The sequence below is a fragment of the Schistosoma haematobium genome, chromosome 1, assembly GCF_000699445.3.
Source record: "Schistosoma haematobium chromosome 1, whole genome shotgun sequence".
NCBI lineage: Eukaryota > Metazoa > Platyhelminthes > Trematoda > Strigeidida > Schistosomatidae > Schistosoma > Schistosoma haematobium.
Genome location: NC_067196.1, coordinates 12,323,246 through 12,342,093, shown reverse-complemented (window position 1 = coordinate 12,342,093; position 18,848 = coordinate 12,323,246). Strand labels below are relative to the sequence as shown.

At 34.6% G+C, this 18,848-nt stretch overlaps 1 protein-coding gene across 1 annotated transcript in view; it reads right to left on the bottom strand.

Moving 5' to 3' along the window:
* Positions 1-18,848, bottom strand: part of MS3_00002665 (uncharacterized protein) — a 135,435-nt gene that overhangs the window by 68,351 nt on the left and 48,236 nt on the right. Inside the window, exons 6-7 of the mRNA XM_051210270.1 lie at positions 10,487-10,543; positions 5,396-5,494 (exon numbers count right to left, since the gene is read on the bottom strand). Coding sequence (XP_051073155.1) covers positions 5,396-5,494; positions 10,487-10,543 — 156 coding nt within the window. The remainder of the gene's footprint in view (positions 1-5,395; positions 5,495-10,486; positions 10,544-18,848) is intronic.

Below are 18,848 nucleotides of genomic sequence, written 5' to 3'. Positions count from 1 at the left end.
TTAGCTGAGTAAAACGTTTTATTCAGCGATTTTGAAAACCGTTTATTCAAGATTTCAGCAGCCGTATCTCCTTTAAATTCGATATTCATAGAATGAGTTTTCTTTCGTACTGTTTGTGCTTTTTTCCAGATGTTGTCTAGGTATTAAGTTACTATCGACAAAACTAGGTAGATAACCATTCCTAATGAGTAACTGTCGAAGGCGAAGTAGTTTATCACGTATTGTGTCAGTAGAATATATTTGCCTGATCCTTGAGGATAAAGAGTGAATTAAGTTTCTCTTTCTACTCAGTTACTATTACCCTTAAACAAGTTTTCATTATTATTATTATTATTATTCAGTTTTTATTGTTATATTTATTATGTTTTTCGTTTTTCTTCATATCTGTCAAGTGGACAATTATCTTTTATAATTCAGACCCGTAAATTATTTCCATTCTTATATTCGTCTGGATTGTGGACGCCAAGTTTTTCTCAGGAATATCTATTTGAAGCGAGTTGTTCGTCGAATACGGTAAAATAATGTTTTCTAATTCTTAGTGATGACCCAACTTTTTGTAGAACAATAAACTCACTTTTTTTACTATCAAGGTAAACATAACTGGAATCTGTTAAATGATCCCATAACATTTAGTTCAAGACCATAAGTATCTTCGAAATTCTACAAAACACCAAAGTTAATAATATTCACCAAATTCTTACAAATACCTCGTATCAATATAAATGACCTAAAATTCTGATAAGAAGAGATCAAGTGTAGCTTTAACTGATTCGAGAGAGTTACATATAAAATATAAAACCTATTTCACACTAACTGAAACTTAAAATATGAATCATTGCATTTAGACTCGTTGACTAAGTAATAATTCACTTGTAACAAGATGTCAAAGTCATTAAGTCAATTCCGCGTGATAATTTTTTAAATGGATAATGCTGTGATTTCATAAGTCAGAAGAGATACATTCAGTGCTTTTTTGATGTTCTATTATTATTCTTCTTCTGATGTTACTTTGTAGAAAAGATATTTTGTATCTTCAACTTAAATAAATTCTGATAATCCACACACACAAAAAAAACTATCGGAATCTCATGAACTGATAATATACTACTGAAAATATATTGTGACAATGTCAGTTATGTAACAGAGATTATAAATTTCCGAGGTCTTAATATGGCTGTGAAATTTATCGATTCTATTAGAAAAAAACATCTAAATAATCAAATTCACTTGGTATTGTTTACTTGAATCTTCTCATTGATTTTTAATACTGAAATTGATCAGTTTCTTATTGGCATATGTGCATACTATGTGTATCGCCTCGAAACTGCCTTGATTCACAAGTATTATAAGCAAAGATGGATAATGGCTAGCAGTGAACATCAACTCTGTGATGCAAGTACATTCAGCTGACGAGTTTCAAATAGGACGAAACGCGTGTCCTGAATTTCACTGCTAGCCACTGTCCATCTTTGCTTATAATCTTAAGATTCAGCTTTATTTCTGGTTTCATTTTACTTTTAAAACAAAATTAATCTTCTGTTCACTTTAGAATTAACTTACAAACAATATTGAATGTATCAAATGAAGCTAGACCACCATGGAAAACCTGGAAGCACTGGACGGCCGTTTCGTCCTAGTATAGGACTCCCCAACAGTGCCAGCATCTAGTGGTGTAGAAGCTTAACTTATTTTATTTGAATCTGTCAAGTCGAAATGGTTCGAAACTTATGAAACTTATATACCTGCACCCATGTTAATGCTCACACTGAAACTCGAACCCAGTGCCTTTTCCTTCAAAATCTACTGAGCTACTGAATTTAAATAGCCACTACCCTGTCCAAAGAGGGTGGATTTTCATTCATTTGTCAGCAACTGATCAACTGCAGACCTTAACACCAATGGGAAGATCTTAAAAAGTTCTTAGAAATGAATTCACGTAGTCTATTTTTCTAAGATATTCCCTATTCTATCAATAAAATGTTTATTTGAATATGACAGGCTTAATGTAAGAGCCAAATATAAGTAGGACATGATGAAATCTGGGAACTGTATGATTCACGTTGAAGTTCAAGAAGAAAACTTAGACTTTATGTTGTTACTCCTGTATATACGACACAACAGAACTCTTGCTATTATGATGAAAACCGTTAAGTAGTTAGAACGACTGATGATGAAAGAGAATCTATTACATTTCCTTCTTTTATATTTCACAATGTATAATGAATAATAATATATCTCTATGTGATCTCAAACATAGAAATGAGTAGATTTCGTCTCATAATGTTTAATGTCATGCAAATTTTACTCAACATACACAAGGGAAAAGGCAAGATGATAAAATGCAACACAGAGAACACCAGCCCAGTCATACTTGATGCAGAAACTCTGGAAAGTTTCATGTACCTGGATAGGATCATTGATGAACAACAAGGATCTGATGCAGACCTAAAGGTAAGGATTGGCAAAGCAAGGGCAGCATTCCTACAGTAGAAGAACATATGGAACTAAAAACAACTGTCAACCAGTATCAAAGTCAGAATCCTCAATACGATTGTCAAGACAGTTCTATTGTACGGAGCTGAAACTTGGAGAAATACCACAACCATCATCGAAAAAGTACAAGTTTTTGTAAACGATTGCCTACGCAAGATAGTCAATGTCTATTGGTCGAGTACCATCAGCGACAACCTACTGTGAAAGGGAACGAACCAACTTCCAGTTGAAGAGGAAATTAGGAAAAGACGTTGGGAGTGGGTCGAACATATATTGAGGAAATCATAAGCGTGCATCACGAAGCAAGCGCTAACTTGGAATTCTGAAGGGAAAAAGAAAAGTGGAAGACCAAGGAACACATTGTGCCGAGAATTCGAAGAAGACATCAAAAAGGATAAACAGCAACTGGAAAGGATTGCACAGGACAGAGTTGGATGGAGAATCCTGGTGGGTGACATAAGTAAGTAAATAATTAATTTTGACTCAACACTGATGATCGAACTAATCAAGACAATTTCTAGTCTAAGTGATTCAAATCACAGTGCATGATGATTTGTTAGCTATTTAAACAGAGTCAATACTTTAAGCTCAAAATGATCCTATTTTAGCGAGGTGTAACATTAAATACTTAGTCATATCATGATAACATTTTTGTTTGGCGGTTGAAACATCAAACGCTTTCCAGTTTCCCTTTTAGCATATAAATAAATATTAATTTTGAGTGTTCAAAATTACGATACTTCGTACTCGTTGATTACTTTAAGGCTGTTGACATGAAATACAACACATTGTAATGTCAAAGTATACACACAAATACACACTCATCAACATTTTCATGCTTTGTGCACCTCATTATCACATCACAACTAGGTATCATTATTTAATTGAAACTAGATTACTGACTCATTGGAAAAAAATAATTATCAGCAATCGAATACTGTGCCAAACAGACTGAAATCATCATGTTTAGCAAGTAGATAATTTTAAACATTGTGTAATTACCATATGATTATAATGTCTAATAATAACAATAATAACTGTAACGATTAAGTACACCATAAAAAGTTATTCAAACTATTAAAAAATCACCATTATTTACAGGTATTGATATTAACCGTGTTGACAACCACAAATAATCTCTACACAGAAGAATGCGGAAATATATATATATATATATATATATATATATATATATATATATATATATCTGCCTCTTCCCCCTCACACATATGCACAAATCCTTTCTATTTTTCATAAAAAATTACTATTAATAAAGTTACCCTTTTAGAAAAACAAACATCACTCAAGTGTATGATAATGTTATTTCTCTCTCTCTCTCTCTCTCTCTCTCTATATATATATATATATACGTGTGTTTATGAGTTGATTATATAACTACTCAAATAACCTGCAAATATAGATTTACTAACATATTTTGTTCATTAAAACAATAACATAATAAATCTGTGATGATTTTCTTTTATTGTTTATTAACTAACGAGCACACTTTCTATGCATGTTTACGTGCGTGTATGTGTGGGGGGTATCCATAGCTAGTTTTTGTTTGTCTGTGTTTACGTATTTGGCACAAATTCTGAAAATTTTTAATTACCGTCTAATTATGACTACATTTTTATGTATAAAACGATGTATAAATTTCAGAAAATCACAGAACGATTATAAACAGTTAACTGAGATCAAAATTATGTATTCCTGTATTGTAGGGTTACTGTGATTTTAATGTTTGAATGGTATGAGGTTACAGATTGGGCGGTGGCGTTCAAGTTGGCTCACGATATATTATTTATGGATTTATAAAAGAACGTAGAAGTAGGATTTACGATAAGAATAATAAGTATTTCAATCAGTTTATAAAATATAGTCGGTTCAGGTAGTTGATATGTGCTTTACGGAACCGAATGCCACCATTTAACCTGGAGGCTATTTGTGTAAGAGTACGTTGGGAGAAGGCCAGCTTATGACGTGTTGGCAGATCATGAAGTAATCGACCATTCTATTGAGGCACATTACCTTCCAGGTGAAGATGTGAAGAATAGTTATGATTTATTAGAGATGTGGTCATTTGGATTTATACATATTCATTCCAGATCAGACAGAAATCAGTTAAATAAAAATATTCGTCATATCCTAATCAAAGTTATATGAACACTAAATCTCTTTAATCACTAAATGGTTGAACAGTTAATTTGAATGATTAGTGTCCCTAGGATTGATGTAGTTTAACGGTATCTCACTATATCAATAATATTTCTGTTAATACACTACTTAATTAATACAATTCTATGACAATAAAAGTAACAATAAATGAACGACTGATGGATATTAATAAACTCTAAAAACAAAGAACACTAAACTACATAACATAACACATGTAAACACATATTAGATGGCAACTTTAGAACAAAATACCTTTAACCTCTAGGATTGTATGGAAATCATGAGCCGATATAAGTGAGACTACCACTGAAAATCTGAAAGCATTGAACAGCTATCTCGTCATAGTACGGAACTCCTCAGAAGTGCACACCAGCGTTCCCGTTACCGGGAATCAAATTCAAGACCTTCGGTCTCGCGTCCCAACGCTTAAACTCTAAACCATCGAATCGGTACCCAACTGCGCTAATTTCTGACCTCAATCAATCCACAATATTAGGCGACTACCATCTGTTGACTTCGGTAGGTAACTGACTCACATTCGACATGGATTAGCTCCACTGTTCATGGCTTCCCACTAGAACTCCGGAAATCCCTTCTCAAAATTAGTCCACTACTGTGCACATGATAACTTTGAGTATGGGGTCGTGGAGATAGTTGAATTTCATTGAATTTAAAATTAAGACCAAATAAAAACAAACAGTTTCACATTAAACATAAATCATACCTTTTTCCTTTGTTTCCATAAACCAACCAGAGGAAGGGGAAGTTGTTCTAAAGATTGAAGAATTTTTTCAAACAATTCATTCGAGTTACATTGAATTGACTAAAAACAAATGGAATGAAAAGAATTACTAAAATGGCAAAGTAATCGTGATTATTTGATCGAACGACCTCATTATGGTAAAGTTTGTGTTGAGAATTGTTGGATGCAATTTGTTGATTTACGACTGGCCTGCGTCAACACCTGAACTAAGGATAGGGAGTGAAGCACTCGAACGCATCGACAACTTCACTTATCTTGAGACTATGATCAGTCCTAATGGGTTGGTGTCGGACTCAATCTGAACACAGATTCAAAAAGCTCGTTTGTCCCTTAGCAACTACGGCGAAGGCGAGATATCTGCCTATCAATTAAAGGACGAGTATACAGTTCGGCAGTTCGTACCGTTCTACTTTACGGTTTCGAAACGTGATTATTAAGCGTAGAAGAAACTCGTAAGCTACTAGTATTTGATCACAGATCTCTGAGAAATATTGCCAACATCTGCTGGGACCACCGGGTAAGTAATAGTGAGATTAGACACAGGGTATTAGGGAATGATGGTAAATCAGTTGATGAGATTGTGAATCTTCACCAACTGAGATTATTGGGCCACGTGTTGCGTATGCCTGAACACCAATTACCACGACGTGCAATGTTGACTGGTGTTGGAGACGAATAGAAGAAAGTCAGGGGTGGCAAAACCGTAACGTGGCATCAGTCCTCGAAGTCATTAACTTCTGGTGTGTGTCATGTTGATAGATGCAGACTACTTGGTTTGGATCCGCGTGACTATCGTAACCAATGGTTGAAGACTGTGGGTGACATGATTCGGAATCGATCACAATGGTGTCGATGTATACACTCTTTATCTTCCGTTAGACCGTGAGTTTAATATTGCTTTATACCTTTCTTTCTACTAACTATTTCTTTTCCTTTGTATTATATACTTAAATTCAACCTTTTTTACTACCATTGAAGTAACTATTTGTATGAATTTGGTGTTCATCTTGTTATGCTAATGAGGTGTTGTAACTTGGACCGATGCATATATGTGCCTGGTCCTATGTTGTAGCTGACTGACTAACTCTTACTTATTCTTATCCTCATGATTAGCGAAATTCTTATCTCAAACTAGGAAAAAAGTGAATACACCCCAGGTGGATAAAGTGATATTCCATTTCGAAACTCGTCAACTTCATTGTATCGTATGTGTATGTGTTTTGTTTGTTGAAATTTATAATCATTTATTTATACTTCAATAGTACTGAAGTTTTAGATAGAGCAATACTACTCTATTAAAATCCAATATTCAAATCAATTTAATACATATGAGTAGAAAGAATACATGATCTAAGTTACTGAAATATTTGTATCAAATATATATATATATATGTATATTTCAGTACATTAGGTGGTCTGATATAAACCAATTTAAACAAAATATAATTAAGAATGAGTTTAATGAGAGCATTGAGCTGAATAAATTGATTCCTAAACAGTTACTTTGTAAAAACAATAATAATAAAAGACAAACATAATATTATATTAACAGTAAGAAGTGTTCTAAAATAGTCAAGAGCTCATTACAAACTCTATGCCAAATATGAATTGTAGAATCGATTTGGTAAGTTGATGATACTCAAACGTCTATAGTAAATTAAGTAAATATTGAGTGGTTGTGTCGTGAACGATAACACAGGCTGGGACAACCAAATGTATTGGAATACAAAATCAAAGAATCTCTTGGTAAAATCTGAGATCCATACAGTAAATACTTCATTTGTAAAATATCAGTCATTCTTCTCAGACTTTACTGTTCTTTCGTTTTCACACCAATCACTCTCTGTTCTCGTTCTCTTCTCTTCAATTTCCTCAACCTTCTACCTTCAGGCATTCCACTTTCGATTGGTGACACATACTACTTATATCTCTTGATATCAGTAGCACATACCACAGTTGTTTTATTTTAGCTTGGGATTTTTTCGGGACGTAATTCACTCGAGGTATTTTTCAAGAATTGAAACTACAGACCTTAGAGAATTAAAATGATAAAGTCAGTTTTATCTGTACAAAGCCATTGATTCTATTGTTTGCTCTCAAAACTAGTTCAACGGGAATTATGAAGACTGAACAACTCGACTCATTATGATTACAACACTGATTAACTTGAATTTGCGTTCGAACTAACCGTAATTCACCCAGAAATCTTCATTGGCTATCGGTGGCATTTTAATAATGAAACTAAATACCGATTACCGATGCTCTAAATCATCATAAACTGGGTAAAATTTATTCACCAACCATCAAATATTTAGTAGCATACTCATCTATAATCGTTATCCGGTTAGTCCGATACTAATGTATGACTTATAACATATTGGACTAGCTTACAAATATTGCTATTTAAAGTAACAATGATAAAGCGTAACTACTTGGGACAATAAATTATTCTATCTATCAAAGAAGTCGTATTTTAGCACAAAGTGATCTAATCTATTAAAAAAGTAATATCCACCATTGTTGTCCACTGATCAATGATTGAATGTGAAAATAACATATAGGTAACACAAAAAAGTAACAACAAGTAACGCTAGAAAGAAAAAATGAAAATCGTATGTTTACTATCTAAAATATGTAGACAAGCAGGTGTAGTATTTTCTTTCTAAGTAGGTTGGTTGCCTTCGCGTTTGTCCGGGATCTTATGTTTTCCGTTAACGCCTTAAATGATGTTAGCCCACGATGAAACGATACAAATGATTAGCTATCTAAACTCAGTAGCCGAGTAGATAACGCGATGGTACCAAGTTCGAGTCCTGGAGCAAATATCAATTCTATGATGCCGGTAAATCCAGATGAAAAATTTTAAATAGGACGAAATGTTCACCCTTTATTCCACAACAAGTCGCATTACATCTATTATATATCAACTTATGTCATAATTGCTATAAGGAGACAATCTGGAAAGGATCCTCATAAGCCAGCCAAGACTGACCAAATTTCGATCGAAAATATCAACAATGGGATAACTTAAGCCATTTCAAATTTAATTGTGGATTAAAATAAGTTCCAAGAAGTCTGTTAAGTAAGACTAAAGTTGTGTGTTTACTAGTGACTTATTTTAAGACAAATTGTCCAGGTTCAATTGAATAACGGTGACCAATGGAACTGATCTATATCAGAAGTGAAAAGTCATCACCATTGGGATTGGATGATCATACCTTGAATTGATTGAGGTTGGAAATACGAACCAGTAAGCCTCAACTCAGTAGTTTGAAGATAACACGCTCACAGTGTGGCTTAGAATTGCTAGATACCATCTCATAAATGGTTGTAGGTCCACACTTCAGAGAAGTTTAGACACGGACGAAATAATTACTCAAAGTCCCCTATATTTCAATAGTTATTCAATACTGGATGGTTTTTTCAATGTAGGTAAAAGGTTTTTAGAAGTGTGCACTCCCAACTCACATACAAGGTAGAACACAAGACCTTTAGATCCCACTGAAAGCTATTTATATTAAACCTATTGTAATGAAATTTAATAGTTCATATTCCCAATTTCAATCTTTCAGCGATATAGTACAATAATCATCTAACATCATTAAAAATGACTGACCGACTGACTTTTGACATAGATAAGCTCCATAGGTTACGACTTATTGTTGAAAACTTCTGAAATTTATCTCGAAGTTAATCACTTCATTTGGAAGTAGAGGTAATAATTTGAATTAAATCCCACAAAAAAATAACTATTTGCTAAGCGATTAAGTGACACTTGAAGTGATAGGAAAAATGCAAATATGTGTTAAACGTTTCTAAACGTATCAGAATGAAAGTAATTAAATCAAATTCAATTTGAAGAGATATGGAGAGGAACAACATATGTGTAAAGCATGAGTATTGAGTAACCTTGTAATACAGGAATACTTAATGAATTTTTGAACCAGAGATAGACCAAGGTAAAAAAAACGATCAGTCCATTTCTCTCGGCAGTACAGTCTCACTTCAGAAACTCTTACGACCATCTTTTATGTAGTTAAAAAGGACTCGGATTCTGATCGTATCTGATGAATTAATTTTAATGTCTGGTAGATAGTTGAAAAATGTTTAGTTTGTGTTAGTCTTTTGGTGTTATTTGTTAAACTGATCGAAACTTACTTTGAATGATAAGAAGTTGTACAAATTCTCATATGAATATTTAAGAATGTTTCATTGTTTAATGATACAACTCAATAATCTTGTAGATATTTACGTAATAAAAAAGTATTTATGAAGAGTCTATTGTATACTCAGAATGTGCTAAACATTAATAAGATGGATTTTGTTTTTTTGCTAAAAATTTCATAATTGGTACTTTAGTAATTAGTTTATTGATCTACCATCTATTAAAACACAACTTAGATAGTTGAAGGTCTAGTATAAGCTCAGATCCATTGAGATGGTGTATCTGTAATTTTAAAAGGACTGGTAGACATAGTGATATTTGAAACTGTCTTAATCAACGTCGTGACCATCTTTACTGTCTAGTCATTTTAACAGTAAGTGATTTTCTGAAGGATTGATTATTTGATGACTGAACCGTGATCAATGTCAAGTCAAGCAAACCTGTAGATCGCATTCATGATCAGTATGGAGGGTTACAGAGATTGTTGAATGGTACTGAGATCACGAGTTGATCCAAGTTAAACAACCACTGAAAACCAGTAAACACTGGACAGCTGTTCTGTCCTACTCAGCAGCAGACATTCACTACCTCGACACCAGGGGTTGAACCTAGGACTTTCAGTCTCATTCGCAAACGCTTAACATCTTTACCACTGAGCTGGATTCAGTTGACCGTAATAAGCATGCATGAGATTGATTATTACTTAGTGAATAGTCAACTCATTACAATAAGACAAAAAAAATCACAAATAAATCTTAGGATACCTTATCAAATTATAGTTAAAAATATATTTCCCTACACGGAAGTAGAAGTTAGTATAAATTTATCAAAGAATCAATGATTAAAATAATCCAATGAAATGAATAAATCATAAGGAGAGAACTCACAAGAAATAACTGTTTTTCTGACTCCAATTCATCAGTAAGTGAACTGTCGACTACAAGCTGGAATAAATAATATTGATAGGAAATAATCGAAAATGATAGAAATCATTAATCTCATGGGAAATAATTATAGATAACAACTACAATGAAATGACAAGGTGAACATTTCATAATGATTATATGATTAGATAACGAAAAAATGTCCCTCTAAAAATATATTATTATATACTAGAAAAATGTATTAACGATGACTTGTATAATACACAATTTAAATAATAGAATGGAAAGAATAAAGTGAATTTTCCTGTTCCAGGATATATGTGATGAATTATTACTATATGATTATCTAGTCTGTGAAACGACTCTTTTCTAACGAACTAATGGTCTTATCGATGTGGGAGTAGAATTTAAGAGCACATGTGCCACTTGTTTAAAATGAGTCATGTACAACCTTTGCATAAGAAACTGAGTTTGTTATATTGTTCCCGGTTTCGTGAAATCTGATTATGAACACCGAAAATGCATGAGACAGAGGGATGATACATATAAGGTTGACAGAATCTTAATTCTGGAAATGAAATATCACTTGAAATGTCGGTTACCGATGGGGAACCTTACGTAATGTTTATATTTTGAGAACTTAATTCACGTTGAAATAAACATAAAACATACGGGTCAATTTTGTATTCCTCAGGGGACTATACTTTAAAACATTTATTTACCTAGCAATATATTTAATTTATTGTCAATTAAGAATGTTGCCTATTCCTTATAGACGTTTTACTCATATTACACTATGAATTAAACTAATGTAATTAGAATGTTATAGTTGATGACATTAGTTTACTATATCTAGAACCAACTTGTTTTAATACAGCCCTCAATTCATATACTTATCTGATAACTAATCAACATTTTGGATGAAGATTTGTGGAAAAAATAGTTGAATTCATGAGTCAATCTAAGCTAGACCACCACTGAAAACCTGGAAGCACTGGAAGGCCGTTTCGTCATAGTATGGGACTCAGTGGTGCACATCCAGGGTCCTGCAAGCTGGACTTAAGTCCAGGGCCTCTGATCTCGCGTGCGACTAGTTCACCTATCTAAAGGCTGAGCGTTCTCACATGAGACCGAAGAACCTGGACTAGAGTTCAGTGTGCGAGGCCGTGAATGAGCACTTCCGAAGAGATGAAACGGCGTCCCAGTGCTTTCATGTTTTCGATTGTGGTCTAGCTTAGATCGACACATGAATTTAATTATTTTTGAATATTCCTAAAACTTCTCTTCACTCATATTGCTTTGTTTAATCTATCTCCAGCTCTAATCAATAATTTTCTGTAAACGTAACAAAAATTGCATAAATCTGTCTTGTTACATAATTAGTGCACTTATTCTAAAATGGGAAGCATCTTGAAAGAGAAGTCATAACACAAAGGAATTTACATTATTATACTACATTTATCGGTTTTGTTTTATCGAGACTTTTTTTAAAAGAAAAGGGAAAATCGTACAAAACGCCATGTTAAATATTTAATAATCTGAACAAATGATTATTTTTTATTTCTTTTTAAAGCGCAGCGTGTTACACATAGCGCGTATGACAAACGCGTAAACCTTCTTAATCCAAAAGACCACTAGCGTACACATGATTTTCCAATGTAAGCAAAACACTATAAGGATGCTCATATGTCGGTAATCTAAGCTGTATGTCTGTTAACTACAACAATCACGGCTTTATTAAGTTTAGGAAATAAACAAAATGTAACTAGGTTTATCGTTGTGGTTGCATTGATTTCGAACAACGACACACTAGGAGAGCATTAATTCAACCTTGAAACACGTGACAATGCATTGTTTACAAAATCGATAGCCCTAGCAATGAAGAATGTTCACGTGGTCAAGACATGATAATCAGTCATTTGCTCGTAAACAAAGTGGTCGGTTAATTATCATATATCTATTGTTTGCAATTTCGATGTACAAAAACAAATTTAGCACAGAACTATGACGATTATTTCATTTAGGATATGTTAAACAACCAACGAGAATACAACAAATACACCTATCCAACATATAGTACAACTTAACTAACATTTATACACAAAAAATAGTCTTTGTTTTAGTATCTGATCCAAAGGATATGGATAAACCAACTTATCTAGATGACTAATCTTTTGAGAACTTATTTCAATAAACTTTCAAAGTTCATAATGATTTTCAATTCATAATTTGATATCACTAAGTAATAAAGTTGGATCATATGTAAGTAATTTTCTTAACAATTATTGTGTCTGAACAACTATCCAGATCATTTTACAATTTTTTGATAGTCGTTGTGATACACGATGAATAGGAGCGATCAGTAGGAAACTATGTAAGCCTTGGTTGGTCACATGTTAGTTAGTACTCATCAGTTAAGTGTATTTAAATTCTTGAGGCTATTAATTCATCACCTAACGAGATTCAAACCCAAATCGCTCGGTACTATTCGAATGGATTTATTTTATTTTTAAAATTCATGAACAATTATACATAGGCGAAATTTTTCAGTTTCTATCAATGAGGTCACACATATTTCTCGGTTGAGCCACGTAAGTACTTTGAAGTCACGACTGGAAGAAGTAATGGCCTAGATCCGTTTAGTTGATTGGAATAAAAATACTTTTTAGACACTGATAATCAGTGATTGAAAAGTAACAAACTAGATGGTAAATCCTGTATTGAACAGTTCATTATTAAAAAAGTATTTTAGGTATATTTCGAGTTACTTCTGAAATTGGCAAAATTGATTTTCAAAACTATAATAATTCAACAGATATTAACGTGTAAATTTGTAAATTTGATGGTGAGACTATAATATATGGACGACATTTGGGCGATGCTAAAATGATCAAGAGAATGTCCGCCTACTAACCACGACTAAATGAGTGTTATAAACCAGTGTGTGGAATTAGAATTATGATTTACAGTTGATGGTTAGGGTTAAGAATTAGATCCAACGTTTTCATCACGAACTAACATCAACTACAATGCTGAAACGCTATTTAGCCAACTGGATGAATGAATTTCGCACCGAAATTCGAGGCTCGTTATTTTGTATCTGATTGGTTCGTCCATAAATTACAGTCTCGCCAAGTTGACAGTAAACAACAACTTGTATACGGCAACCTACAATAACCGATCATACCATAAACGAAAATACTAGTAAGGAAAGACATCTTGATCGAAAGGAAAACGGGTGAATAAATGTCTCAACTTTATAAATCAATAGGATACTATTAAAGGAGCCAGTCAGTTATTCAAGTAAATGAATTAGAATAATATGGGAAAAATAAAGAAAATAATTAATTTAAACTATAAGGAAATTCATTGTTTCAATTGCATTAAGTTGCTCCTTTTTAGTTTACTCTATTAGATTGTCATTCATCATTGAACTGAATGGTGGCCTGAATTTATTATCTATGATTGAGTGTTTAGTACACAAACTGTTCCGATTCACGGATTAAAACACTAACCATAATACATCAAATTGTAATTAAGTAGATTGTGAAGTTATTTAGACGAGTAGTTTTGATGAATTATGAAGATTGTGAATATCGCGAATCGGTAACAGGTGAAAAACCGATGAAAACCAAGTAGTATTTGATAGTTGTTTCATCTAGATTTTAGACTTCTTGGTACTGCAAACTCCCAATCCCTGAAAAGATCGAATCAACGACTTTAAGTCCCTCTCTAAGCACGATACTACTGACTGAGCATTTGACAGTTCAATTGCCTATGAGGTCATCGTCGACGCACACACTGGTCGTGAGTTCCAAAAACAAGGAAGAAACTGTTAGAAAGCTAATGCCAGTAAGTGATAAAAACTTACTTTAAATTAACGTATCAATATAGGAATTCTCACTGAAGAATCTCTTCATCACACACACTAGATTTTTCATCCATTTCGAATTTTCAAGTCGTTTTGTTTAAAAATTAATTGTGAGCAATCGAAATCCAATAAAATATCCAAGATCTCTCAACCTCAAACTAATCGAGCATCAGAATCCAGAAAATGGATTTTTTAAAATGTAGTAATGATTCATGACTAATTTATAGAAAAAAAACTATACTTCCTGAATTTCTTAAATTAACCTATGGACTTGTAGGACAAAATCTCATTGAGAAACAATATTAAAATTTCTTTTTCTCTACAAACGATGGCGAAGAACTAATGAACTCTAGTAACTCATTTCCACCTCAGAGTAGATCAGCAAAAATATGATCTTTATGGAAGATAAAATATACGATACTTATTTTTGTTGAGTTGAGAAAAAAGACACCCATTCAGATGTCTATTATTTACTACCGACTGTCTGTCTATTGACGGCAATCCATGAGAACAATACTTTCCTAAATTATTTCCTTAACCATAAATAGAATGAGATATTTATAAAATGAAACAGATCAATTCCTATTTATTACGAGTTTAATACAAAGATAAAACTTCACAACTGTTAGTTTTAACAATCCTAACGAGTAAAATGATTGTTCCTTACTAAAAATTATTAGTAAACTTTGATGCCTATTGATTTCGCTGTTTGAATTGGTAATTTTTTAAACCAAAAAAACAATCATATATGGAGATGGTAGCCAAACTTACTAATACTAATACTAGATTAATAAACTGTAATCTAAAGCTTAATTCATCATCATTATAACCTGAAGACATGTTGAAGGTAAGGAAATCAAAATAATGCTAAGAACAAATTGGAACAATTTTGATGGATTTCAGAGTGTAAGAGTTAAATATTTCTGGACAAGTATTTAGAAGATAGTTTCAACTGGGAGCTATAGTTAAAAGTACAATTGAGTAAAGTGCAAAAATATTGATCTTCAAATCATTGCTTATATATTTTGCGCCCGTTGAGTTAGTAGTTCTGAATTTAGAAGAAGAGTACAAGGTAATATACAAACTGAATGTTAAGGTCGTGAATTCTTGCCGATTGAAGTGGTTCGGAAATATATCATTACGTATGGCCATCCACCGACTATTTCGACATGTGATGATGGCTGATGTAGGAGTAAATTAAAGAAAGCTAAGGGTGGTTAAACCAATACATGGCATCAGTCCATGAAGATGTTGGCTGTTAGACTGAGTCATATAGATAGGTGCAGACTACCTAATTGTGGTCCACGTGATTATCGTAAACAGTCGTAAGGGACTATGCGTGGAACAGATCAAAATAGTTCTTAATGGTCTAGGTACATTCACTCTTCATCTTCCCTTAGATCCTAATACTAGAAGCTCATGAGAAATTTTTATTTCACTAATTTCTATTTTCGCGAATTGTATCTTCGATGCCTAATCATTTCAACTACCACCAATACTGTTTCTACCTTTGTTACTCTGAGATTTGCGCTGATAATTTCATCTTGCTGTGTTAATGGGATACGGCAAATTGAACTGATGTATGCACAAGTGCCAGTTTCTACATTGCCTTTAACTTACCCATTGAGTTCTAGGAGAGTGAAGAAACAGAGAAATCCAAGAATCGTTGATATTAAGGTTTCTTGAAGATTGTTTTAACTTGCAAATGGTATTTCTTGCGGATAGATCTCTGTTGGGGTACTATTGAAATCCAGGGAAAACTGAATGTGTTTTGTCCCAGTATGGGACTCATCAGTGATGTACACCATCAACCAGACTAGTAACTTCGGGTATCGAGGTAGTCGCTTAACCCATAAGACAATGAGTTGGAATCTAAGAGTACGACTTTTTAACTACAACCATCTAATATCATTAGTGACAACTGTTCACGATAGGTTAAAACCCGCCGTTCACATGATCCTAATAAAACCTCAGGAAGACATCGTGAAGTAAGTTACTAGTGATCTCACGTCTATAGTTTTGGTGAGATCTTGTGGAGAATCGTTCAACTTTTGGTGGGATAATAAATGCACACTTCTAAGAAGTTACACACTTGGATGATACAGCTGTTAAATGTTCCCTGGTTTTTAGTGGTGCTCGAAATGAGATCACTCAGCGGTAATTTCCAACTACAAATCCAATAAGCATTAGGCCAGCTGTCCAGTTAATACGATTTTCACTTTGTAGAAAAAATTCTCCAAGATCTGAAAAATATTTCATTTCTGTGAAAACTATTTAACTTATTTCAAAAGCATTACATTGAAATGTTGCCTAACATAATGACAAAAACTGTTCAAGTAAACTTACAAAACATAGAATCATAACTATTTTGCATACGAAGCTACAATCTAAGGTACTTTTTCTGGTTCAAGCATATGTGAAAAAAGATTTTTTAAGGGGTCTTACTGTGATAAATTTCTCAAAATCACTAGTAAGAATGAACTGACTACAAATTACAGAGATGTAATCCACAATTCTAAATGTTGAAATCCCGATCGTTGTTGCTACCTTGACGTGGTGGTCGGTCTTGCCTATCGTGATGAAGCAACCGAGCTATACTGACTGGAACAACCGTTCCTCAAGGTCCTACCATGTCAAACAGGTCGGTTGAAGAGCAGTAAGACTAAAAGCAACAAACCCAAGGTCCGAAGGCGAAGTCGTACTGCTGACCGTACAGAGGCGTGACAGCAGTAAGGTGTTACCTTCAGACAACCAACATGACAGCGATGCTGCCTTCCCACAAGGAGGGGTGGGGCTAGAAAAGGTCGACCCTAATAATGCACACCTCACCTTATCCCACGGATATCCGTCTCCGGCGGTAAGGTCTCAACAAGTACGAAGCTAACACAAAAATTACCCATAAAAAGGTCGTGTGTGACCGACCTCAAACAGTTGTCCCTTGGGCACTGCGGTCACGCTCTCAGGTCACTAAGACCACTTCTAATCCAATTTCCTTTTCAGGTACCTCCAGAACAACCCTTCCACGGTGTGGGCAACCGGGAAGTGATAACCGCCCTCATACCAATAACAGCACTCAAGACCACTGTATTCATAATCAACCTCCATTTTCAATTCCTATTATTCATCCTACATCGACTTTCAAGGCTAAATTTCCTCTTTCGGCTTCCCCCTCAAGTGTCACCATAGCCAACGATTCTAGTGCGCAAAACACTGTCCCAGGTCTACTGAAATCTCGCTCCAAACTACACATTGGAGCCTTCAACGTACGCCCTATATGTTGAATCGGTCAACCGGCTTCCTTGGCTAGAACCCTAGAATCTCGTACCATTGATGTATGCTGTGTCTCTGAAACACGCATACAGGATTCCAGTGTGGTCATTCACTTGACCTCACCTTGGCAACACGGAGAGCCAACGAGATACACCCTCCGTGTATCTCGTGACCCGACAGTCAGCTCTCGTGGACTGGCAGAAGTAGGGATAGCACCAAGCATGAGGGCGGAACAAGCACTGTTAGAGTGGATCCCCGTTAACAGTCGTTTATGTGTTGTTCGGTTAAACGGCTCCGTAAGAACTCGGAAGGATAGGGACACACGTCGTTGCCTTTTTTGTCGTTTCTGCCTACGCTCCCACCGACTGCAGCTCAGATGAAGTGAAAGGTGAATTTTACAGAAAGCTGTCTGAACTTCTTCAGAAAGCTAAACGTTCGGACATAGTAGTCGTAGCAAGTGACTTTAATGCACAGATAGGTAGCTTAAACCAAACAGAAAGGCATTTAGGTGGGTATTTTAGTATTCCGGCACAACGAACAGATAATGGTGATTGTGTGCTGCGACTGTGCTCAGACAATCGTTTATTTTTAGCAAACACAAATTTTAAGCATAAGGAGAGACATCGTCTAACATGGCAACCCCCTACACCAAACCAACGATGGACTCAAATAGACCATATTGCCATCAGTCATCGTTGGAGAGGGTCGGTAGAAGATTGTCGCTCATTCTGGTGTACCTGCTTGGGCTCCGACCATGCACTAATACGAGCACGCATCTGCTTGCGCCTCACTGAGCGCGAAAAAACCACAGTAAAAAGACCCATTAGAACTGAACTGAGTGGCGAGAAAACCAAAAGTAGGTTCCAGGAACAACTGAGGTCACACTTAGGTAGTTCTGAAAACGAGGCTGACCCAGATGTTGCTTGGAAAGATACACAAACAGCTGTGGAAACAGTAAAGACATCTATTACTGATTTAAATCACAGGGTTACGAAGAACCAATGGATTTCTACAAGGTCCATTGCGCTGATGGATCCTCGCAAACTCATCCCATCAGGTTCTGAACACGACGAAGAGCGTAAACAAATCAGATCTAGGTTAAGCAAAAGTATAAGGAACGACCGTGGGCAGTGGTGGGCAACGAAAGCAAAAGAGATGGAAAAGGTGGAGGCTATAGGGAACACAAGACAGCTCTACAGACTAATAAAAGAAACTAGAATTAAT